The sequence below is a fragment of the Chlorocebus sabaeus genome, chromosome 10, assembly GCF_047675955.1.
Source record: "Chlorocebus sabaeus isolate Y175 chromosome 10, mChlSab1.0.hap1, whole genome shotgun sequence".
Taxonomy (NCBI): domain Eukaryota; kingdom Metazoa; phylum Chordata; class Mammalia; order Primates; family Cercopithecidae; genus Chlorocebus; species Chlorocebus sabaeus.
In genome coordinates this window covers 117,423,535-117,449,454 of record NC_132913.1, presented here as the reverse complement: position 1 = coordinate 117,449,454, position 25,920 = coordinate 117,423,535, and the positions used below count along the sequence as shown (strand labels likewise).

The window sequence follows — 25,920 nt, the reverse complement described above, 5'->3', positions numbered from 1 at the left end:
GCCTGTTTTACAAATGTTGTTCAGTTTATGTTTATGCCCATTTGAAGAAGAGTGGTAGCTGTAGTCTTATTGATTTGAATGTGAATATGGCTTTTAACTTTTTTTTTTTTTTTTTTCCCCCTGAGACAGGGTCTCACTCTGTCACCCAGGCTGGAGTGCAGTGATGGATCTCAGCCCACTGCAGTCTCCGTCTCCTGGGCTCAAGCAATCCTCCCAACTCAGCCCCGAAAGTAGCTGGGACTAGAGATGCACACTACCATGCCCCGCTAATTTTTGTGTTTTTTTGTGGAGAAAGGGTTTTGCCGTGCTGCCCAGGCTGGTCTCAGACTCGGCTCAAGCATTTTGCCCTCTTTGACTTGCCAAAGTACTGGGATTACAAGTGTGAGCCACCGTGCCTCTCCTACTTTTTGTTTATTTAGTCAGATTATTCTCAAATGGGTGAGTGACAATATCTTTACTTCTGAAAGGATAATGATTTCTTTGACAGATGAGAAAACTCAGGCTTTGTTACGAAATTTTCCCAAGATAACATGGCTTAAAATGGTAGAGCCAGGGTTTGAACAGACTCAAGACATAGGTACTTTTTATTACTTCTCTCTCTCCTCCGCTGTTGACGTTTAGGTGTATTTTTCCTACACATATATAAACAAATACATACCTTTCCCTCCCCCTGCTTCTTTCTTATGCTTTGAGTCTCAGCTTAAAATGTCTCTTCAGAGAGCTGTTACCTGATGATTCAACCCAAAGCAGCTTTTTCCTTCCTCCTTCCCATTATCCTCTACTCCTTCCTGTTTTTCTCCTATTTCACTTTTCATGGAACTTACCACAATGTGCATATAGTCTGTTTTCTCTTTCCAATCGAGTGTAAGCTCCATTGTAGCAAACAGTATTGACACCTGTCAGATAAGCCTTCAAATATTTGCTGAAGGAATTAACAATGTTCTGTCCATGAATGTCAGTGTGGTATGTACAGGTTTACCTTTGCTTTTAAGGACCTCTAAATATGCCACAGTATTGATACCGTATACTTATTAACTATTCCTTTGTTGAGAACATTCGGATCATCTCCCTTTTTCCACAGTGACATACTGCGGTGAGTATTGTGATTACATCCTTACTTGTGCAAGTATTTCTTTAGGTTAGATTCCTAGAAGTTTCTAAGGATATCAGACTCTAAGGATATCAGTGGCAGTTTTTAATTGTGGGAGCTGGGAGAGTCATGTAAAAATTACAAAGGAATAGAAGATGATATGTAATGATACCAAAACAATAGTGTACATCTGTGTCACAGTTGTCAAACCTAGCTGATACTGGAAAAATAGTTATTTTTATTTTTTTCCTTTTTAATTTCTTTTGGTGTTTTGTTTTCTGTTCTGTTTTGTTTTGTTTTGTTTTGACGCAGGGTCTCCCTCTGTCACCCAGGTTGGGGCTCAGTGGCACGATCATTGCTTGCTGTAGCCTTGACTTCCTGGGCTCAAGCAGTTCTCCCACCTCACCACCTTAGCCCCCTGAGTAGCTGGGCCTTCATGTGCATGTCACCACACCTGGCTATTTTAATTTTATTTTTTAGTTTTGATATGGGATTTTACTCTGTTGCCCAGGTTACAGTACAGTGGCATGATCTCAGCGTACTGCAGCCTTCGCTTCCCAGGCTCAAGCGATCCTCCCACCTCAGCTTCCTGAGTAGCTGGGGCCACAGATGTGCACCACCATGCCGGGCTAAATTTTTTTTTTTTTTTGGTAGAGAGGGGGTTTCACCATGTTGCCTAGGCTGGTCTCAAACTCCTGAGATCAAGCGATCCTACTGCTTCAGCCTCTGAAAGTGCTGGCATTACAGGTGTCAGCCACTGCGCCTGGCCCCGGCTAGTTTTTAAATATTTTGTAGAGATGGGGGTCTCCCTATATTGCCCAGACTGTTCTTGAACTCGTGGGCTCAAGCCATCCTCTTGTGCCTTGGCCTCCCAAAGTGCTGGGATTATAGGCATGAGACACTGCACCCAGCCTCTTATTCTGATTTTAGGAATGGTTTGATTTTCCCATACTCCCATTCTGATAGGGTCCAGGAATCTGTATTACAAAAATTTGCATTTGGGAAATACACCTCTGAATTTTTTCTTGGCTCCTGGTTTGTACATATTCTGGCTCAGTGTAGAGGCAGTTTTGGCATCTACTTATTTTTGGTAAAAATGCTAAATGTAGAAATGTGGGGCATTAGTCTGTAGAGTATGGCATTTAACATTTTTTTTTTTCACTTTTGAAAAATATTCGAGACATTCTAAATGAATTTAGGTATAATTGCTCTGAAATGCATGATCTTAAACAAAAATTTGACACTATTATGCACCAGGTATTAAAGTTACAGTCTGTATTTTCTCCCTGACTTTGAGTTAATTTTAATGCTTCCTTTCCCCCTACTTTAACTATAATCTTAATAATTTTTGTTTCTGACAGATCCCCAGGGTTGTAGCTCTATTGATGACAGGCTACATACTTGTTTGGAAAATATTGTAACACAAATCCATGATTATCACAATGTTGAAATATTTTTTATTGCAAGTCAGGCATAGAGTTCCTAATCTGAACTATGTTAAAGAGTTAACCTCTCTAGGCTGGGTGTGGTGGCTCACACCTGTAATCCCAGCACTTTCAGAGGCCAAGGCAGGCGGATCATGAGGTCAGGGGTTTGAGACCAGCCTGGCCAATATGGTGAAACCCCATCTCTACTAAAAATACAAAAATTAGCCGGGTGTGGTGGCGTGTGCCTATAGTCCCAGCTACTGAGGAGGCTGAGGCAGGAGAATATCTTGAACTCGGGAAGTGGAGGTTGCAGTGAGCCTAGACTGCGCCATTGCACTCCAGCCTGGGTGACAGAACAAGACTCTATCTCAAAGAAAAGAAAAAAGAGTTAACCTCTGTGATGTCATTATTATGATGGAGTTCAAAACAGTGACAAAAATATATATTGAAGAGAATATTTTTGAAAATATTGCCTTATTTTGTGTGTCCGTGTGCTGTAAAGGTCATTTACCAAATATAAAATTGTTTTTGTCCATGGGGAGCACCTTGCTGTAATCTACTGGATACTTTGTATTGTACTGTGAATAACTTTGGTTCTTAGCCAGGAGGTTTCTGTCTGTCCCTTAAGGGAGAGAAGCATTTACAAATCATTCTCTCTCTGCTCCCTCAGCAGCTCCTCGTTTTCATAATCACCTGATGAGTCTCTAGTAAATGGTATTATTAGGTCTTTATAAGGAAGAACTTGTAAAGTACCCCATTGAAGAAAAACTGAAATAAACATTAGGTTGGAGTCTTAAAAAATTTGGAACCGAATCTGATTTTAGAGACTATCTAGTCTGATCCCTTAAGAGGAAGTAACTAAAAAGGCTATCGATAAGCTGACCTGCTATCCCCATTCACTGATCGTAGCCAGCAGGATTGTAGACCTGTTAAAACTGGATCTGTGAGCCATTTTTGGCATGTGGACTAAAAGTTGCTGTCTATGCGCTTTTGAGACCTGAAGAATATCCTCTATTACATAAATGCAGTTAGTATTCTAAAGGATTATACAAGCCATCTGAGCTAAGACAGGATTTATATTAGGGAATGAGTGGCTCTGTATTTTAGAAATAGTTGGGCAATGGCTATTCAGGATAAATTGATCATCTTACAGTGTTCTACAAAATAGACTTCTGGCGCATTTTGGACCTCCTTGTGAAGGGTTACCTCCTTCCTTCTCTGCTTTTCTCATACCTGTTAATCACAGATTCAACAAGTTAGGCACGTACTTCCTTACTTGGTGTTGTCATCTTCTCATGCCTCAGAGATTGATGTGCTCTTCTGATCCAAAGCTTGTGCTCTTAATTTTTTTTCCCCTGTGGGATCCTGTTAGTAGACTGTCCTTTATTCCCAACCCTTTCTTTCAGTAATTCTTTTCTTTACCTAAATACATATGCTCAAGATTTATTTTTTTTAAAATGACAAACAGGGAAATTACATATATGCATGCAAACACAGCCTTTGTCTCTCTGCCTTCCCTTCCCTCCTGGCTATTGTCTCTTCTCTTTATAAAGTCTAGCACTTCCAGAAGAGAGTTGGTATTTATTATCTTACCTTATACCCTCTCCTTCCCCACCATTTGTAGAAACAGCTGTCACCATTTTCTTTTCTTTTCTTTTCTTTTCTTTTCTTTTCTTTTCTTTTCTTTTTTTTTTTTTTTTTTTTTGGAGGGAGTCTTGCTCTGTCCCCCAGGCTGGAGAGCAGTGGTGCAATCTTGGCTCACTGCAACCTCCGCCTCCTGGGCTCAAGCAGTCCTCCCACCTCAGCCTCTTGAGCAGCTGGGACTACAGGCGTGCTACCACGCCCTCGCTAATTTTTGTATTTTGTGTAGAGATGGGGTTTTGCAATGTTGCCCAGGCTGCTTTCCCCATTTTCTAAATCTGATGGACATTGTTGAGTTTTTTGAATTCTGCCTATCTGTCTTCCTCTTGGTATCTGCCAACACCACTGTCCTGATTTATTTTCCCAATACTTGTGGTAAGTTCTTGATTTTCCTTGACTGGATTCTTTTTTTTATCTTTTCTTTAGATTTTAGCCTTTCACAATATTTCATCCTAGGCATGTTCCTCTCTTTATGCTGTCTGTTTTTCATAGAGAAAATAGAATCTTATTGATTACCTTGGTTTCTCCTACCTCCTGCATGCCAATGTAATTTCTCCCATCTGCATATCCAGTTGCCTACGTAATTCTCAATCTTTACTTCCATTTGCTTATTGAAACTCTTTACCTAGACACCTACATGATGAGTCAGATTTTATATGATTAACACTAAATGTAATTTTTCTGCTCGTGTGTATCATTTGATAATGCTGCTACAATTATTTTGTATAGTTTTCTAAAGTTAAAAGCATGACTTTTAGAACTACAGAATGTAAATAGCAAAGATACTATTTGACTAGTTAATGAGGAGAGGAAGCTGTTGTGGTAAAGCTGTTTTAAAGAGCATTTGGGGAACTGGGTATTTATTGATAATTTAATAAAGAATTTTAGAGTGAGATTACTGATAACCTACAGGCAACAAACTGCAATCTTTGGGGTTGTCTTTTCTTCCGTACCTAAATGGTATTTCTCCAGACTTAAATCTACAGGTTAACATATACCTTTAATCTCTAAACCCCTGATTAATAATAAATATAATAGCAAAATTAAAATATGATGCTCTTGTAGAAAATTAATTCCTAGGTAAGCCTCTGACGTAGCATTTCCTAGGACATTGAAAGGATGTGCAGTCACCTTCTTTATATGTTTTAGATAACTTTTCTTAACTTTGTCACCAGTGTAAGAAATTTGAGTCATTTTAGCATTTGTATTTGTCTGAAGTCTGAGAACCACAGTCTTAGACTGTTCTTTCTCACCGTGTAGATTCTGTCATCAAAATGTTTCTTGACCCCCATCTTCATTTTGTCTTCTATCTTCATTTTGTCTTCTTCCATTGTTCATCAGATCCTCATCTATCCTTAGGTCTATTTGGTAGCTTTCTACTTGATCTGCCTCCTTATTGGTAGGTCTTAAATGCAAAATTTTTTGTTTCTGGCCCTTCATGATAGAGTTTAGGCTTATTTTCAGGCTCAGGGAACCACTCCACATCCCTCCATTGTAATTTATTCTCTCATTCCTCCATGTCTTTCCTCACTGCTCTAGCATTTCAAGGAACATCAGCAGAAGTGACCGGTCATCCTCAACCTGTGAAGGCGAAGTTAGCCACCGTTTTCTTCTTTGTTTACAGTAGTACATTTGAGCTTTCTTCTCAAATCAATTTAGCATATTTAATGATAATTATTCACTTAGTGATTGGCCAGCTAAGCTGATTTACCAGATGGCAAAGGATCAGAATTTTCTTCCTATCCCCCATAATCCTTTAAGCTTGGGATGTCATGGCTTTCTAGTATTTTGATTTTTTTAAGGTAAATATGTAATTATTTTTCATTGTTTGTTCAGTCAAACTTGTATTTGAGTGCTGGCCCTGTCCCCTGTTAGGTTTGTAGCCTTAGGGTTATTTTAACTTACTGTGTGCCATGGTTTCTTTTTAAGAAGATTATTTTCACTACCAGTTTTGTAAAGTTGGTGTGAAAATTAAATGATTTAAAGCACATTGTCTGGTACATGCTAAGCACAGAATACACATAACCCATAATCATTCTTTCTTTACTATTCAACTTAAATCTTGTATTTTTTCCATTAAATATTGTTTTCTAGTGTTATGAAAATACTAGTTTGGCCGGGCACAGTGGCTCATGCTTGTAATCCCAGCACTTTGAGAGGCCAAGGAGGGTGGATCACTTGAGGGTCAGGAGTTTGAGACCAGCCTGGCCAGTATGGTGAAACCCTATCTCTACTAAAAATACAAAAATTAACCGGGCATAGCGGTGCACGACTGTAGTCCCAGCTACCCGGGAGGCTGAGGTGAGGCAGGAGAATCGCTTGAACCTGGGAGGCGGAGGTTGCAGTGAGCCGAGGTCGCACCATTGCACTCCCTCCTGGGACTGCAATATTTTTACATGTTGTATAATATTCCATTATCACATTCAAATGGTTTTGATGCCTGTAAATTGCATTCAGTGCCTAACAGACCCTAATGTAGCCCTTTCTCTTGCACTCAGTGGCCCTTACTCTCCTAATTTCTCTATTTCTGATTAGAGAACTTTTCTGATTAACTGGGAAAAAGGCAGTAAATTTCTGTTTCCCTTAATTCAAACGTGAACTAATAAACTGCCTTGTGCTGTTCTATGTCAGATACAGCTTTGACATATGGCTACTTAAGAGTTTGACATTTGCCGGGCGCAGTGGCTCACGCCTGTAATCCCAACACTTTGGGAGGCCGAGGCAGGTGGATCACCTGAGGTCGGGAATTCAAGACCAGCCTGACCAACATGGAGAAACTCCGTCTCTACTAAAAATACAAAATTAGCCGGGGTGGTGGCGCATGCCTGTAATCCCAGCTACTCGGGAGGCTGAGGCAGGAGAATCGCTTGAACCCGGGAGGCGGAGGTTGTGGTGAGCCGAGATTGCGCCATTGCACTCCAGCCTGGGCAACAAGAGCGAAACTGTCTCAAAAAAAAAAAAAAAAAAAAAAAAAAAAGAGTTTGACATTTTACTCGTGAGTATACCATACAAAACTGCTGATTTTGTATTACCTCCTTCCTAAATAAAAGTAAAATAATAAACTGTCCCAGTGGGTTTGTAGGAAGTTTTTATCCCCTGCAATTCCTTTTTTTATTTTTATTTTTATTTTTATTTTTTTTGAGACGGAGTCTCGCTCTGTCGCCCAGGCTGGAGTGCAGTGGCCGGATCTCAGCTCACTGCAAGCTCCGCCTCCCGGGTTTACGCCATTCTCCTGCTTCAGCCTCCCAAGTAGCTGGGACTACAGGCGCCCGCCACTTCGCCCGGCTAGTTTTTTTGTATGTTTTAGTGGAGAGGGGGTTTCACCGTGTTAGCCAGGATGGTCTCTATCTCCTGACCTCGTGATCCGCCCCTCTCGGCCTCCCAAAGTGCTGGGATTACAGGCTTGAGCCACCGCGCCCGGCCGCCTGCAATTCCTTTCTGGCACATGATGGACCTGATGATTTCCCCTGTTTTTCTTTTAAGATTGTACTTAATAAGCACTCATTAAATGGCAGCTATCATGTTCAGGTAAGGTTCTGAGAGCCTTACATGCAGTCCTCTAATACTTAAATCCTAAAGTATAATATTGTCTCTAATTAAATGGAGAAACAAACTGAGACGAAGGCGAGTACTTACAGGTCTTACTAAGTGGCAGAGGCAGAATGTGAGCCTAGGTGGGAGATGGAGAGCAGTAAGCTCCTTGTGAGGAGGAGTTGTCTTACTTGTCTCTGTTTGTCAGCACCACTCAATCTCAGCACTTCTCAGTGCTTTTGGGGGAAGCTTAAAGGTTGTTCATTCCCACTTTAAAGATAGGCTTCTTTGAAGTCCTTGCTGTTTTTAGGTAGGCAAGAATGACTTCTGTTATACACAAGGGTGATTTCTATTTTGTTTTATCGTAGTGGTTTAATGTATACTGCCCCTTACTACACTTGGTTCTGGGACCTAGTCATTTCTTTCTTTATGTGGTGTGTGTAATTCAGAACTGTAGCTCCAGATGTCAGTTCTTGCTTGTAGTCTGCAGGTCTGGATGCCATTACTTGTTTCATGCAGGGTACTAATTTTGTAACATTTCAGTTTCTTTATTTGTAAAATAGGACTAACAGGCAGTGGTCCATATGACTCCTTGTCACATTTAAATTTTACAAAATGAGTAAAGTACCTTGCAAATTGTGTTTATTACTGTAATTTACCTCCAAGTTAATGATCTGAAGCCAAACCAAGCCTTTTTGGAGGACAAAATCTAAATAAGTGCATAAGAAATTAGGGGGTACATACTGGACAAATGAGATTTACTTCTAAAAGCTTACTGTGCAGACATTGCTTTGCTTAAAGATAGGGATACATTCCGAGAAATTTATTGTTAGGCAGTTTTGTCATTATGTGAAAATTGTAGAATGTACTTAGACAAACCTAGATAGTATAGCCAACTATACACCTAGGCTGTATGGTATAGCCTGTTGCTCATACACTGCAGACCTGCTCTAGACATAGCAACATGTTTGTTGCATACATGTTTGTAACGTACCTGTTCCTCTACCAAATACTGTAGGTAGTTGTAACAAAATGGTAAATATTTGTGTGTCTAAACATATCCAAACACAGAAAACTCACAGTAAAAATATGGTATTGTATAATCTTATGGCACCACCGTTATATATCTGGTCAGTTGTTGAACAGAATGTCAGTATTGCAATGTGTGGCTGTTTTTTTTGTTTTTTTGTTTTTTGTTTTTTTGAGGCAGGGTCTCCCTGTGTTACCCAGACTGGAGTGCAGTAGTGTAATCACAGCCTACCACAGCCTTATCCTCCCAGGCTTAAGTAATCTTCCACCTCAGCCTTCTGAGTTGCTGGGACCACAGGTGTGCACTGTCCTGCGTGGCTAATTTTTAAGCTTTTTATAGAGACAAGGTCTGTATACCTGTGTTGCCTGGGCTGGCCTCAAACTTCTGGGGTCAAGTAATTCTTCTGCCTTAGCCTCCCAGTAGTAGAGACTACAGGCATCCACAACTGTGCCTGGCTTTATTTTTTTGCAGTTGATTTCTTTCGGTGTTCTAAAAGTTCTGTACCAGAGGAAGGATTGGATTTTAAAAACATGTTTTGGGTTTTTTTTAAAACCTTTATTTGTGTGTGTATGATATTAAGAATTTAGCAGAAAAATTAATTTCCCGTCAGGTGCAATGACCCACACCTGTAATCCCAGCACTTTGGGAGGCTGAGGCGGGCAGATCACTTGAGGTCATGAGTTCAAGACCAGCCTGGCCAATGTGGTGAAACCCCATCTCTACTAATAACACAAAAATTAGCCTGGTATAGTGGCAGGCGCCTGTAATCCCAGCTACTCTGGAGGCCAAGGCAGGAGAATCACTTGAGCCCAGGAGGCAGAGGTTGCAGTGAGCCAAGATCATGCCACTGCACTCCAGCCAGGGCAACAGAGTGAGACTCTGTCTCCAAAAAAAAAAAAAAAAAGGAAAAATTCCAAAATGTTTTCAGTTTAAGTTTTCCTTGAAGGAATGTTCTTGATACATATTTTAAGAATGAATTTTTAAATGTAAATATAAAACAACAACATACCTTTTTTTTTTTTTTTTTTTTTGAAATGGACTCTAACTGTTAACCAGGCTGGAGTTCAGGGGTGCGATCTTGGCTCACTGCAACCTCCGCCTCCTGGGTTCAAGCAATTCTCCTGCCTCAACCTCCCAAGTAGCTGGGATTACAGGCACGCACTACCATGCCTGGCTAATTTTTGTATTTTTAGTAGAGATGGGGTTTCACCATGTCGGCCAGGCTGGTCTCGAACTCATGACCTCATGTGAGCCACCGCACCCAGCCGGTTGTTTTTTGTTTTTTGGTTTTTTTTTCTATGTGGTATTTGCATGTAGAGTTAAATACTTTTTCACATAAAATTCAAAAGTCATTTAACTTAAACAGTGAATAAGTTGGTTGTACACTCAGCTGTGATCAAAGTTGTCATGAATTTGTTTTCAACCTTGAAGACATCCGTTAGCCTTTTTGTTTTTCCTGTTAAAGTCATACATGTTCTCTATTTTATTTCAGTGCCTTAGGACTGAATGTCAAAGGTTTTATGTGAAAAATCTTGATTAGTTTTACAGAAATGAAGGTGTGGCCATGGTTAGAAAAGAGTAGTATATTTCAGGATTTGATAGGGATATTAAATTGGGTTTATAATTCCAGTTTCACACTAGGAGTTAACCTGTGAAGATGGAATCTTTGAGTTCATATTTACTACCAGCTATGAAAACATAACTTTTAGCAGTATAATAGTGTAATTCCCACTTGTGTTTTAAAAAGTAATAGCATATGGTAGGCATAAGTAATTGGTCAAGTCAGTACAGAATAATCTATAAGGAAAACATTCTGGAATTCATTGCATAGGGAAAACTTTTGGCCTCTGGGTTCTTAGCTGAAGCCAAAGAAGCATTAAACCTTTTTTAAAGTTGAGGTGGTGATACCTCTGGAGGGTATAGAACTGCTCAGTACCAGGATTCAGAAGACTGGTTCTTCAACAGATTACTGGGAACTTTCTTCATTTGGATTTGTCTGTAAGGTGTAAGGGGTTGAACTTGATCATCTCTGAGGGTCCCTTTCAGCTCTCTGGTTTTATTGATACCTGGCAGAGGGAGAGATCCTGTATCCATCATATGTTAATCTTTTATTTACTTTCAGGAAATTAAAGTTCCAACGTTTAACAGAGCCTGGCCTCTTTTTAAAAATATGAATTTATGCTTTAACAGCAGGTAGTAATTTTATAAACAGCTTTGTTCTTACTTGCTCTTCTTCCTCTTAAATCTCAAGAATTATCAGCAGATAGGCTGCTGGCTGATGATGGTGCTGGTTGACCAGCACTGAAGATGTTGGGGAGCATTGTTAAGGTTCCCTAGGTGACTCTGGGGCAAAACAACTAGTGTGACTTAGTTTCATTTGAATGACTTAACACTCCATGACATACAGTAGGTGTTTTAATAGCAGAAGGTGGGCAGGTGCCAACTACTAACCTTGTTTATAATACTATTGTTTGCTCTTTAAAGTGAGAGCAACAGTATCATCCTATTCTCTTATATCTGTCCTTGCTGTTTGGGTCCAGGTGAAATGGTATTGAGATGATTGAAGTAGAGAAATTTCTGAGATGAATTTTGAAAAAGACTGGACTTTTATTCTTTAATGTGCTGAAATTCTCGGTGTGTTGCAGTATACCCAAGAAAGCTCTTTTAAACTATGTCTCCAACTTTTGTGCCCAGTGAATGAGGATCTCAGGTTGGGGGACAGGCATTCATATTTTGACAGAGCTTCACAGGTGATTGAGATGTTTACCCTTAATTGAAAACATTTCACTTTTGAAAATATTTTGCCAAAAATTAAGACTCATATTGACAGTGATTTTTATGGTGAAGCCTCTCCCGATATATTAGATTTTACTACAAATATTTTTATTCTTTTGAGTAAATGTTTATAGTAATAATCATGCTTAACATGTACTGAGCACTTGCTATATGATTGGCACTGTATTGAGTAGTTTACATGGGTTTTTATTTGATCTTCACAACTGCTGTGTGAGTTCTTTATCCTCATTTGATTGATTGAAGCACAGGGAAGTATGTATGCAGACACTCGTATATGCAAGATTATATACAACTTGTTAGTGTTAGAGTCACGAATTGAACTTGGGCAGAGACAGTTTGGCACAAGAGCTCTGTGCTTAAAGCTGTTAATGCTAGAGCAGCCTGCTATTTCCTTATCAATTTATAAACAGTCTCAATGACAACAAAAATGATTTCTTTCATTCTAAACTCCGGATCCCCCAGTCCTTTCTCAAAGGCAGTCATTATTAACAAAGTATGTTTCATGTATCTTTCCATGAATTTTTAACATGTGGGCAGTATACAGAAATTTATATACAAGTCTTTGTATACATACACACAAATGAGAGTTTCATATCTTTCCGTATCAGTACGTGTAAGTTTAACCTTTTCTTCTCTCTCTGCCTGCCTCTCTTCTAATGTTTAATTGTATTTATTTTTTCTTTCTGAAACTGACTATCCTTAAATTAGTAATTTGAACTTTCTAGTTAAGTTTATTATATTGATTTGGACATATGTGATATGTCTTTTTCTACTGAATTGTATCAACAGTGTAACCCAAAAGAAAACCTACTTTCTTACTACAGTACAAGGAATCTCTAAAACAAAATCCAGTACAGTAATAGATTTAATTATGATTAATTTGCATTCTCTTTGGCACCAGTTTCTATAATGTCATATGTTCATTCTCTTTCCCAGTAAATAGAAGTAACGAAAGAACTCCACTTCAAATTTGACTGCAGGCTTACAAAACATAGTGAAAGATTTTATTTGCACATGTTGTAATTCTATGATTGTAATATTGGCTTGTTTTATCAGTTAAACTAATTTTCTGAGTGTTGGTATTTTATCTGTACGATAATTTCTTATAGAAAGTTCAGTTTGGTTAAGAACTGTTTTGAGTTAAATTGTTAAACTTATAAAAATACTTTCACAATTTCTTGTTGCTGACAGCTCTGTTGAGGTAGGTAACGTACTGGTTTTAAAGAAGAGTAAATTAAATGTAGAGATTATTTTATCCAAGGTCACGGCCAGCAGAGCTGCTGTTGAAAATCCAAAATATCTGGGACCATTGCTCAGTTTACTCTATTGAGCTCATTAAGATAGTACAGTTTTACAATTTTGTTTTGTTTTGTTTTGAGATGGAGTCTCACTCTGTCACCCAGGCTGGAATCCAGTGGCATGATCTGGGCTCACTGCAACCCCTGCCTCCCAGGTTCAAGCGATTCTGCTGCCTCAGCCTCCCGAGTTGCTGGGTTTACAAGTGTGTACCACCACACCTGGCTAATTTTTGTATTTTTAGTACAGACAGGGTTTCACCATATTGGCCAGGCTGGTGTTGAACTACTGACCTCAGGTGATCCACCCACCTCAGCCTCCCAAAATGCTGGGATTACAGGTGTGAGCCCACTCCACCTGGCCACAGTTTTGTTTGTATTTATTTTTTCGTTTGTTATTCACAACAATACTGTGAAGAAGACATGACATGTTGTTAATTCTGTGTCTGAGGAATCCCAGGCTTAGAGGCAGTGATTTGTACAAAGGCAAACTTCTTTAACACCTGTTCTGTCACAGGACTTGAGCCATCATCTTTTGACTTTAGGTGTAGTGCCTGTTTCTGCACAGTACTAGAATGTGGAAACGAAGACATTTCTACCTGTGCTGTGTTTTCTTTGAATTGAGAATTATCTGGCTATTCCATGAAATCTAAGTTAATTTTATATGCTGAGTCCTGGACCACATGCCTTGAATATATTGTACCCTGACATTTTGTAACACATTCATCAGTCAGAGTTCACAGTTCAATGAGACATTGCGGCATGGGTGAAGGCTGTAAAATCAGATAGTTCGCAGAAAATTCCCACGTCACTGTAAGTTCCCCTCATTTCTTGCCCATATTGTATTTTGTACATCTGATAAATTTTGTTTATTTTTTCTTTTAGTGAATGGTAGTGTCTAGAAAGGGTATGTCCCTTCAAGAGAGAGGTGCCAATGTCCAACCGGCCTAATAACAATCCAGGGGGGTCACTGCGACGTTCACAGAGGAACACTGCCGGGGCCCAACCACAAGACGACTCAATAGGAGGAAGGTACGTATTTCATGGTAATTTGAAATGGAATTGGGAATACAAGAAAAAATATTTTTAAGCCTCATTGTGAGGTCCAAAACTTGAATGGTTCATTACATATGGGTAATTTTTCCTGATTTGTGAGCCAAGTACTTAAAAGCAAACTGGAATCCAAAGCAGTTCCTAATTTTTTCCCCAGATGCGCTAGACTCAAAGAAGTAGCTCATAGCCACTGACATGTTCAGACACCTAATTTAACATATGGTGTGCCATGTTTTGTTTGCCCTTTCTCTTCACTTCCTTAAACGTATATTACAACGCATCTTTCACCATTCGTGGTCCTTTTCCTTATGTGTTGACTTAATGACACTTTATTGAAAAGAAGCCTCACTTGTTTTAAGAACTTGAGTTTTGATACTCAGCTTTTGAGCTTTTGTCCTCATCATGCCTTTTGGCAACATAGATATTAACAGGGTAGTGAGGCACTCTGACTTTGTTAGTGAACAAGTTGTCTTATGTTTTTAGTGGTCCGGTGTTTCTTTTTAGTTGGAGTAGTTACGTAAGAAGTAGTGTGAAGAATCAGATCAGATGCATTTTCTTGAATGTAATATTCCAAGTCTGATTTAGCCAAGGTCTGTCATTCCATGTAAAAAATACTCAGAACTCCTCTTGCAAGGCCTAGTTCTCTAATTTTGGGACTAACATTGATTATGTTTAGCTTAATTGATTATGTTTAGCTAAAAAAATTTAATGGTTAAATTTTTCTGTTTTTGAGAGTCTCATCACTCTGTTACCCAGGCTGGAGTGCAGTGGCACTATTTCAGCTCACCACAACCTCTGCTTCTGAGGCTTAAAAATCCTCCCACTTCAGCCTCCCAAGTAGCTGGGACTACAGGTGTGCACCACTGCACCTGGCTAATGTTTTTTGAGACATAGAGACGAGATTTCACCACGTTGGTCAGACTGGTCTCAAACTCCTGACCTCAAGTGATTGACCCGCCTCGGCCTCCCAAAGTGCTGGAATTATAGGCGTGAGTCACTGCGCTCAGCCGCTAAATTCTAGTAGGATTATCTCCTATAGCCATTTGAGGCCATAGCCGTGAATACATATTATCTAGTAGATTATTTAAAAAATTTTTAATGTCAAATGTAAAGAATAAATCAAAGCACATCATGCTGATGTCAGACTATTTAAGTGGATAAGTATAGGGACTTTGGACTAGGGCAGCTTTCTTTGTGATTTTGTTTTTTCTTTTTATTTTTGAGACAGAGTTTCTGTAGCCCAGGCTGGAGTGCAGTGGCATGATCTTGGCTCACTGCAACTTCCGCCTCCCGGGTTCAAGCGAATTCTCCTGCCTCAGCCTCCCAAGTAGCTGGGATTTCAGGCACGCACCATCACACCCTGATAATTTCTGTATTTTTAGTAGAAATGGTGTTTCACCATGTTGGTCAGGCTGATCTCGAACTCCTGACCTCGAGTGATCCGCCAGCCTTGGCCTCTCAGAGTGCTGCGATTATAGGTATGAGCCACCACGCCCAGCCTTTGTGTGTGATTTCTGCCTCTGCCGTTAAATAGCTGTGTCTTTTGTTAAGAGTTTCAGGAAGCCTCAGTGTCTTAGTCCACAGAGTGGGGATAGCTGTTTGATAGGATTATTGATAAACTTCAGTATTTTAGCATGTTAAGCTCTTACCACTTATGCTTAGTATATAGAGCTCTGTTCTGAAAATTTTTGCTCTTTTACATTCAGGTTATTCTTTGGAGCAGCCACACTCAGCTTTATGTGGCTTATTTTATTTTATTTTATTTATTTTTTTTGAGATGGTGTTTCGCTCTTGTTGCCCAGGCTGGAGTGCAGTGACGCGATCTCAGCTCACCGCAACCTCCGCCTCCCAGGTTCAAGCAATTCTCCTGCCTCAGCCTCCCGAGTAGCTGGTATTACAGGCATGCACCACCCACGCCCGGCTACTTTTGTATTTTTAGTAGAGACGGGGTTTCTCAGTGTTGAGGCTGGTCTTGAACTCCAGACCTCAGGTGATCTGCCTGCCTCGGCCTCCCAAAGTGCTGGGATTACAGGTGTGAGCCACTGCACCTGGCCTATGTGGCTGATTTAAAAATATTATTCCTCCTGTAATAAAGCGTTACATGTTCATTTTAGATTATTTTGAATATATAGAAAACTAAAAAGAAAACATAATTACACACTTATAAGGTGTGCTGTTGACATTGGATACTATTGACATTTCTTCTGTCTTTTAAAAACTGCATGTAGATGTACATATATGTATGTATGTGCATATAAGTAACTTGTACCTTTTGAACAACTGAGGTTTTATGCACGTTAATTCTCAGGTTGCATTGGGACTCTTGCATGTGAACTGACAATCATTTTGGGCTATCAACAGCACATTGCTTCTAAAATCCACAGTGTTTCAGCATGGTCATTTTTTCTATATATCAGTGTTACAAATTTATTTTTTGAGACGGAGTTACTCAGGCTGGAGTGCAGTGCTGTGATCTCGGCTCACTACAACCTCTGCCCTCCGGGTTCAAGTGATTCTCCTGCCTCAGCCTCCCCATAGTAGCTGGGATTACAGGCGCCTGCCTCTGCGACTGGCTAATTTTTGTAGTTTTAGTAGAGACAAGGTTTCACCATCTTAGCCAGGCTAGTCTTGAACTCCTGATCCAATCGGCTTGGCCTCCCAAAGTGCAGGCGTGAGCCACCGCACCCGGCCTAAGAAATTTTAAAAATTGTATTATGTTTTTATTTTATTTTTAGGGACAGAGTCTCACTCTATTGTCCTGGCTCTAGTGCAGTGATGCAGACATAGCTCACTGCATCGCAAGTAGTTGAGACTACAGGCGCCTGCCAGTATGCCCAGCTGTGTATTTAGGTTGGTGCAAAAGTAATTGTGGTTTTTGCAAAAATTTTTTTTTTTTTAATGGCAAAAATCACAATTACTTTTGCACCAACATAGTATGTATTTTAAAAAATGAGTAAGACTGAGCATGGTGGCTCATGACTGTAATCTCAGTACTTGAGGAGGCTGAGGTGGGGTGATCACTTGTGGCCAGGAGTTCAAGACCAACCTGGGCAACATAGCAATACACATCATGTGTCGTCAGAAGACACATGTAGAAATGTTCTGTTTCTACAAAAAATATATATATAAAAATAGCTGGACACACTGGAACACACTGATATTTCTACCTACATAGGAGGCTGATGTGGGAAGATCACTTGAGCCTAGGAGTTCAGGGTTTCAGTGAACTATGACTGGACAGGCAGAGCAATATCCTGTCTCAAAAAATAAATAAATAATAAAGTAGTGGGACATAAATGGAAGTGGTTAATACTAGCGATTAAGATGTGTTGGTTTAAGTAGCTCAAAGTTGTAACAGAGATGGAACTCGATTAGATTTGTAGAATGACAAATCTTGTTGTAGTTCATGTAGTTTAAGCCAGTCAATAATATGCTCAATTGTGAAGGGTGTGATCAGGACATAGAAATTTAGAGCTTTAGCCAAAACATCTTATTAGTTTTAAGAATGCAAATGAGATGAGAAGATGCTGGCTCTTTTAAATATCACTTTGCCTTCTTAGCTTGATTCTTTTGCTCATAACAAAATCTCAAGACTGGGAGGAACTTTGAAGGCCTTCTTTTCAACCCCCAGGTTGATATTTTTTGTTGTTGTTGTTGAGATGGAGTTTTGCTCTTGTCACACAGGCTGGAGTGCAGTGGCGTGATCTCGGCTCACTGCAACCTCTGCCCCGTGGGTTCTAGCGTTTCTCCTGCCTCAGCCTCCTGAATGGCTGGGATTATAGGCATGGGCCACCACACCTGGCTAATTTTTGTATTTTTAGTAAAGATGAGGTTTCACCATGTTGGCCAGGCTGGTCTTGAACTCCTGATCAGGAGTTCAAGTCGGTGAATCTTTTCATTATGCCATACTGTTTCACTGCAGACCACTGGATCCCTATGATGAGGGACTTAGAAGAGGGTATAAACTTTAGTTTAGAATTTAAGTAGCAGTTTTCCCTCCTAGGATTTGTGCTAGGATTCATTTTTGACCCACTGTTTTCTTCTAAACCTCTGCATTAAGCTGTCTTCTTTGTGTAACCTCCTTCCAGTGACCTCTTGTGCCTTTCTCCCAAATCAAGATAGCTTCTTTTTAAAAATAGTTTAAATTCATTCTTAAATGAAAGTAGAGTCTGAGGATATATTTAATCTCTCCTAATTTTACCTCTGCTCTCCTTTTCACCCATCCTTCATCACTATCCACAGTCGAACTAGACATCTTATTCTTCTTCTATTGTTTTTCTTTCCCCCTTTCCTCTCTAATTTTTTTTATTGTAGCTGACCTGTTCCTCTCTTTCCTGTTCTCTTTTTCTTCTATAGGAAATCACTCCCTTCCACTGCTTCTCTGTTGGGTTGCTCTCAGGGATACTACCTAGCCTTTTCCAGTTGTAGTACAGGTATTTGCAGGCTACCACCTCCCTCTTGGCAGTACAGTAGTGTTTTTATTATACTATGTGCTTTTTCTTGTTTTTCTCAAGTGGCAGTGGTAGGATTGAATTTAATTTTATAGCAACTTTAAGATCGCTTTAGTGGTAGTTGTCTTCAATGTTGATTTTATTATATAAACAGTGCATATTGAGAATACAAAATTGGGACGCTTCAGGAAAATTAAAGAAAATAATTTTAATCCTACCACTCAGAGATAACCATGGTTAATATTTCTGTTCTATGTTCTTAGAGTCTTTTCTATATGTGTAGCTTCTTTTTGTTTTTTCAAAATTCCACATTCAGAGATCAATATATGTATACTTGCAACATACAAATAATAGAGATGATGTTATCACTAGATGTATTTTCTGGAATTCTGTAACATTCTTCCACGAGGTAATTTAAAGTGGCTCCATGATTTTCTTTAATATAAAAGTCCATGATTTAAATTTGGGCCTCTAGGTTTTTTCTTCAGATTTTTGCTGTAAAAAATATTGCTTATGCCTATCATACTTGAATGTGAGCTGGTTTTATCAAGTCAAATTCATGAAACGGGTTTACAGAATCTAAGGGTATGAATATTTTGAAGACTCTTAACAGATTGCTAAATCTGTTAAATCTTTCAGAAATCTTGGGCCAATTTAATACTTCTACTAATACTTCTTGAGTGTGCTCATTTTGCCAAATCCTAGTCAATAGAGCATACCCTTTTTAAAAAGAAAAATTTGTGGGGAAAAAGAATTCCTTGGTTTAAAGTTAGCATTTCTTTGTTTACTATAGAGTGGAAAAATTTGCTCTGTGGCCATTTGCATTTATTTTCTGAGCTGTTTGTTAGTGCCTTTTGTATAATTTTGGAGATACTTACTGTTTTGTCAGGGCCCTTTATGTGGAAGGTATTGATTAACTAACATGGACAAATTTTTTTTCTGTTTTTTTTTTATGGTTTATTTTAATTTCTACAACATTTTAAAATTTAATAATGAAGTCTACCAATTTGGTTTTTCTTCCTTTGCCTTCTCCATGCTAAGAATAAATTTTTCCTCTGTTATGGGTCCATTTTTACATTTGACTAGAATCTGTCTGAAATTTTTGAATGATGAAAGGAAATGCTTGTATACAGTTGCCTACTTCTCACCCCATCAAAAAATTTGCCTACAAAGTTTTAATAATTATGTATTACTCAGCAAAAACTCAGTTGTGAGACATATAGGATATAGCCTTCTATTTATTATTTTTCTTTACATATTTAGAGCAGAGATTTTTTTAACCCCCCACTGATTATATAGAAAGAAATAGAGTTGTGTTTTCACTTAAAAAAAAACTATTTCAAAGGTTTGGCATACAGAAAAAGTATCCCAAACAAAAGAAAATATTTTGTAAATATTTTCTTATTTACAAAAAGAAAATAAGAACCATTCAGAGAAAAGTCTGTGTTAACGTTTTATTTTTTATCTGTACACTTTGGCATGTAGCTGATCATACTGTGTGTACAGTTTGGTATCCTGCTCTTTTCTCTCAATACCCTAACATTAACATTGCCCATGTCATTATGATCTTTTGGTAATCATTTACAGATGGTGGCCAGATAATCCACTGAATGAACATACAGTATTTTCCATGGCTACTTTTTTCAGTTTTTGGATAGTTAGGTAGGTGTAGGGGAAAATTTTTTTGCTTATGCTCCAAATGTTCACATTTCAGATACCTCTTCAGGAAAGGGTCCCTGAAGTGAAGTTACTTGGTGCACGGGAGTTTTTTGCAAATAACTTTGTTGTGCATTAATTTTTTACTTCCTGTTTACATTATCACCATCAGGGCAAAGAATGCTTTTTCTCGTTCTAGTCACATTATCTGCATTTTGTATTTTTCTGCTAATTTGATAAAGAAGAAAACCCTTATTCTTGTTTTATTGCTGTTTCTCTAGTAATGAGGTCACATTGAAAAAGTAGGTTTAAAGAATGAGTCTGGCTGAGAATAATTTTTGATGTAGTCTCCTGTTCTATTATTTTTTTCTTTGTTTTTGTTATTAATCTCCCTTTGTACCACTGTACAGGAGAACTGACTTTTTAATTGGTTTAGCTAATCCTTACCAGTTTGTTATGTAAAAACTACAGTCCTAGTCCTTAAAGGTTGACTTCGAGAAGTATAAGTCAGTCTCAAAGAAGCTTTAAAACAGTTGGCAAGACAGGAATTGCCCATTAGAAGATAAATGACATGTACTGGGAAGAAAAGAAGACTTGAGTCTTGTAACTCCTGTAAGTTTATAGGAATACTTAAGAGTTTGTAGAAGGTGCAGAGTTTAACAGACTCTTAAAAGATAGGAAGATTTTTGAGTAAGAGGACATTTTTGACAGCTTTGTATTTGTATTTTGGTTCATTTCTTTCTTTTTAAGGATAGAATTATATATTGTAATGTGACTTACTATCTTCATTAACTGTATCATATGCATTTTTTTCTTTTTTTTTTTTGAGACAGTCTTGCTCTGTTGCCCAGGCTGGAGTGCAGTGGTGGGATCTCAGCTCACTGCAACCTCTGCCTCCCGAGTTTAAGCAGTTGTCCTGCTTCAGCCTTCGGAGCAGCTGGTACTATAGGTGCCCACCACCACACCTGGCTAATTTTTGTATTTTTAGTAGAGACAGGGTTTCACTGTGTTGGCCAGGCTGGTCTCACATTCCTGGGCTCAAGTGATCTGCCTGTCTCAGCCTCCCAAAGTGCTGGGATTACAGGCATGAGCCCCCACACCCAGACTCTTCTTTTTTTAAAATAGAGATAGGGGTCTCGCTATGTTGCCCAGACTGGTCTTAAGCTCCTGGCCTGAAACAGTCCTCCCGCCTTAGCCTGCCAAAGTGCTAGGATTACAGGCATGAGCTACTGCACCTGGCCTTAATGTAGGCTTTTTTTTTTTTTTTTAAACAATATCTGTCATTAAAACTATATTATCAGTTTTAATGTGTGCATAATTTTCTGTTATGTGGATATATCAATTGTGTGTATATATAATCACTTCTCTTTCATCATTTGGTTTCAGGTTTTTGCCATAGCAAATGGTGCCACACCTGAACATTCTCATTATCATTGTGAACTTGTACTGGTACTTCTCTAAGCTAGGTTATTGCAAGTGGAATTGCTGGGTTGAGTATGTTTTCAAATATTTACTCTTGTAGAAGATTGTCTTCTATAAGACTGCTTTCATTTGCATATAATTATAAGTTGATTATACTAGGATTGTTGATTTTCCTTACTAATATTTAGTTTTTATATTTTCTAATTTCAAATTGTATTAGGCTTCAGCATTGCTGTAAAGGAATACCTGAGACTGGGTAATTTATAAAGAAAAGAGGTTTAATTGGCTTATGGTTCTGCAGGCTGTACAGAAAGTGTGGTGCTGGCATCTGCTTCTGGTGAGGGCCTCAGGCAGCTTAAAATCATGGCAGAAAGCAAAGCCAGCATATCACATGGCAAGAGTGGGAGCAAGGGGTAGGGAGGGGGGCAGGCGCACACATTTAAACAACTAGATCTCAAGTGAACTCAGAGCAAGAATTCGTTCACCACCAGGGGGACTGGCATTAAGCCATTCGTGAGGGATCCATCCACCCCAGTGATTCAAACACCTCCCACCAGGCTCTATCTCCAGCGTTTCAACATGAGATTTGGATGGGACAAACATCTAAACCATATTACTAATGTCTTTTGGGAAGAAGCCATACTTATGTTTGGATTAGGATCTCTTTTCTCTTTTCTTTTTTCTTTTCTTTGACAGTGTCTTGCTCTGTTGCCCAGGCTGAAGTGCAGTGGTGTGACTTGACTCACTGCAACCTCCATCTCTTGGGCTTAGGTGATCCTCCTGCCTCATCCTCCTCTTGCCTCAGCCTCCCAAGTAGCTGGGACTACAGGTGTGCACCACCATGCCTGCCTAATTTTGTATTTTTGGTAGAGACAGGGTTCCACCATATTGGCCAGGCTGAGCTCAAGTGATCCTCCCCGTCAGCTTCCCATAGTGCTGGGATTACAGGTGTGAACCACCACGCCTAGCTGGATTGGGATATTTTCTAGGGAAATAATGAAGCCACACTCAAGAATGACTCAGGACAAGCTGTCAGTGTACCAATCAACTTAACTTTCCTTTTTCTGATTTTTGAAAGAAGTATACGGCAAAAAAAAAAAAATTAAAAAAAAAAAAATAAACCAAACAAAAGATAAAATGCCAAACTTAATTCATATCTACTGGTTTCAGAGACTAAAACTTGATAGTTTCTCTATTCTTAACTACTTAAAATACCTTGCAATTTCTTTCTTTAGTAATTTTGATCATGCCATTTTCCTTTTAAAACACCTGCCTTCCGCATTTTAGACCTTATCTTACTGAAATTCTGCCAGTCTTTCAAGATCCATTCAAAAGTTTCCACATTGATGTAGTTTATACTCTTTTCCAGTCTTAGAAATCCTATACAGATCCCAAAGCATTGTAACACTTTGGGGATCCCCAGGAACTACAGACTCAGTATCTGTCTGGCTGCTTCCTCTCTTTTCATCTGTCCTTATTATGTCACTGCTTCTTCCTACCATGTCATGTCCATCCAGGCAGATCTCACCATCTCTTTGTATACCATGTTTATTTCTTTCCCTGTGCCTTAAAGCTTAACTTTTAGGCCTCTCATCTTCTTAAGCTAGATCAAGCTCTCTTTCATTTTGAATTATTAAAAAGATTATACCATTTTCATGGAGGTGGCAATAAATAATGTTCTTCATGGTTTTTGTTCTGCACGGCACCTCTCCTTAAAACAGTAGTCTTGTGGAATGGCTTCCCATGCATTTATGGGTAGTTACTCTGTTCTAATATAGTTTTACTCTGATCCTGTTAGCTATTCCTTAACCTTTGGTGAAAGCTAGGGGAATCGACAGTACTCCCTCTTTTTGAGCACAGTGATAAACCTGGTGTGGTCACATGATCAAGATGAGAAAAGTTGGAAGATTTAGCTTTTTTTTTTCTGGTGACAAAGATGGGAAGATATGCATCTGAAGTTGCCAGCTGCTGTGTACATGCCTTATGGAGGAAGATGGACAGGCGGAAAAGAGCAAAGAGTATGTGTGTACTAACGTTTTGGCAAGTTTAAATTCCTTAGTAGTTCTTTGAAGTTGTGTTGACTCTTAGCCTTTTCTAGGATTGCTTATTCCACTGTTGTTCTGATTCTGGAGATAATACATGTGTTATTTTAATAATGCCTCTTTTGGCATTTTAGAGTTCTGCCTTAACATCAGTGTCAGATTGTATTCATTCATTTGTAGAACACCACGTTAGTAAGCACCATGCTCTATAGTAGTTATAGAAATGAGGGTAGGGTAGGGTTTTTCTTTTCCTCCCAGGGAAAGAACCCAGAAAGCAACCCAGCTCGGTAGAGGAAATGGGGATACAGGTTGTTATTAGAGTCAGATGAGAAACATTTCTAGAGATGACCTCATTGATCTGGGCTCTGAGGCTGAAGCAACAGTTGCAAAGCAGGTGTGGTATATGTCAACTATATTTGTCTTTGACGTGGACTTATTAATTCCTTTCACAGTCTGGGTTTTATTTTGAATTTTTGTGTGTCATGTTAATTTGCTGGTAAGTGGTAGGTGTTCAACAATTACTAGTATGGGTTAGAAAAGGATATTTGTTTCCTTGGAATTTCTGGGCATAGAAATGTGACTTTCTCTTTTCCTGAAATGATGAAAACATGATTGGAGTAAGGAAGGGTTGAAATAGAGCATAGTTAAAATGGGCTATGTAGCAAGGTGGGCTAGATGATACTATAGGAAAAAAACATCTCCTAGATATTAGTAGTTATAATCTAGACACTAAAAAAGTTGTCTGTCCGGGTCAGCGGTAAGCTCTGCTCCCATGTCTGCACATTCAGATATTCAGATACCTTGATGTGTTGTCAAGTAGGAGAATATGGTGAACTGTACTCTTGACTCTCCAGAACTTCCCCCAGCAGTGATTCACTTCTATTCACATTCCCTTGGCTGAAGTAAGTCACATGACTGTACGTGCTTCCAAGTGGTTGGACAAGTACCATCCTACCTTGGCATCTGAAAAAAGGAAAAATAGAATATTCTTGAGATGTGGCTATCATAGGATAGCCATACGTTATTTTGCATTCTTATTTGCATCTCTATGATAGTTTGTTTCCCTAAAGCCTACTTAGTGAACCTTGGCCACTGGTCCCGTGTGTTTTCTTCATTCTTCTGTTTAACCAGTGTGAGTGCCTTCCTTTTATATTCTTTAATTCTTTTTTCTTTCCTGTCTCTTTTTTATCCTCTCATTTGTTCAGTCAGAAGCAAGTTCAAACTGATGCTTGTTTGGGAAGAGGAGAGTGTTATGGGGAGACATAATGTGATGCAGAAATAATTTAATGCCTCTTATGACTGAATTTGAGCCCCTTGTTAAAAGTATTTATACTAGAATTGGTTGGGCGTGGTGTCTCATGCCAGTAATCTCAGTACTTTGGGAGGCTGAAGCAGGCAGATCGTTTGAGCCCAGGAGTTCAAGGCCAGCCTGGGCAAAATGGCGAAACCTTGTCTCTACTAAAAATAGGCCGGGCGCGGTGGCTCAAGCCTGTAATCCTAGCACTTTGGGAGGTCAAGACGGGCGGATCACAAGGTCAGGAGATCAAGACCATCCTGGCTAACACGGTGAAACCCCATCTCTACTAAAAAATACAGAAAACTAGCTGGGCGAGCTGGCGGGTACCTGTAGTCCCAGCTACTCGGGAGGCTGAGGCAGGAGAATGGCGTAAACCCGGGAGGCGGAGCTTGCAGTGAGCTGAGATCCAGCCACTGCACTCCAGTCTGGGCGACCGAGCGAGACTCCGTCTCAAAAAAAAAAAAAAAAAAAAAGAAATAAAAATACAATAAATTAGCCGGGTGTGGTAGTAAGTGTCTGTAGTCCCAGCTACTTGGGAGGGTGAGGTGCGAGGATCACCTGAGCTCAGGAAGTCAAGGCTGCTGTGAGCCAAGATTACACCACTGCAGTCCAGCCTGGACTAGAGACCCTGTCTCAATAAATAAATGAATGAGTGAATGAATGAATGAAAGAAAATATTTATGCTAGAATTGGCTGGGTAATTTGTAACTTGCTCTTTTCAGTGATAGTAAATCTTACTGCTCTAATTAGGCAGCCTGGAGTTTTAGCTGTGGAGACATGTGTGCCTGCTGCATTGGTAATGCTGAAACTAGCCTGTCCCATCAGGCCTTGGGGTCAGGAGACAAGATAATACGGTGCTGTGTTCAACATTGGCATGGTTGCCTTGTTCTAAGGAGAAGCAGAGGCTACTTTTGTGTAGTTGGAAGTTAGAAACATTTGATTCTTAATTGTACCCGTGTTAAATTTTTTGGGGGGGGCCGGGCGCGGTGGCTCAAGCCTGTAATCCCAGCACTTTGGGAGGCCGAGACGGGCGGATCACGAGGTCAGGAGATAGAGACCATCCTGGCTAACACGGTGAAACCCCATCTCTACTAAAAAATACAAAAAAACTAGCCGGGCGAGGTGGCGGGCACCTGTAGTCCCAGCTACTCGGGAGGCTGAGGCAGGAGAATGGCATGAACCCAGGAGG

The 25,920-nt window shown here is 39.5% G+C and overlaps 1 protein-coding gene across 23 annotated transcripts in view; it reads left to right on the top strand.

The window, feature by feature from the left end:
- The window catches only part of TRIP12 (thyroid hormone receptor interactor 12), a 155,523-nt gene that overhangs the window by 29,879 nt on the left and 99,724 nt on the right, over positions 1-25,920 (top strand). For all 23 annotated transcript variants that reach the window (XM_073020115.1, XM_007966541.3, XM_038001432.2 and 20 more), the window contains exon 2: positions 13,696-13,842. In XM_073020115.1, the coding sequence (XP_072876216.1) occupies positions 13,745-13,842 (98 nt within the window). In that variant the 5' untranslated portion in view covers positions 13,696-13,744. The remainder of the gene's footprint in view (positions 1-13,695; positions 13,843-25,920) is intronic.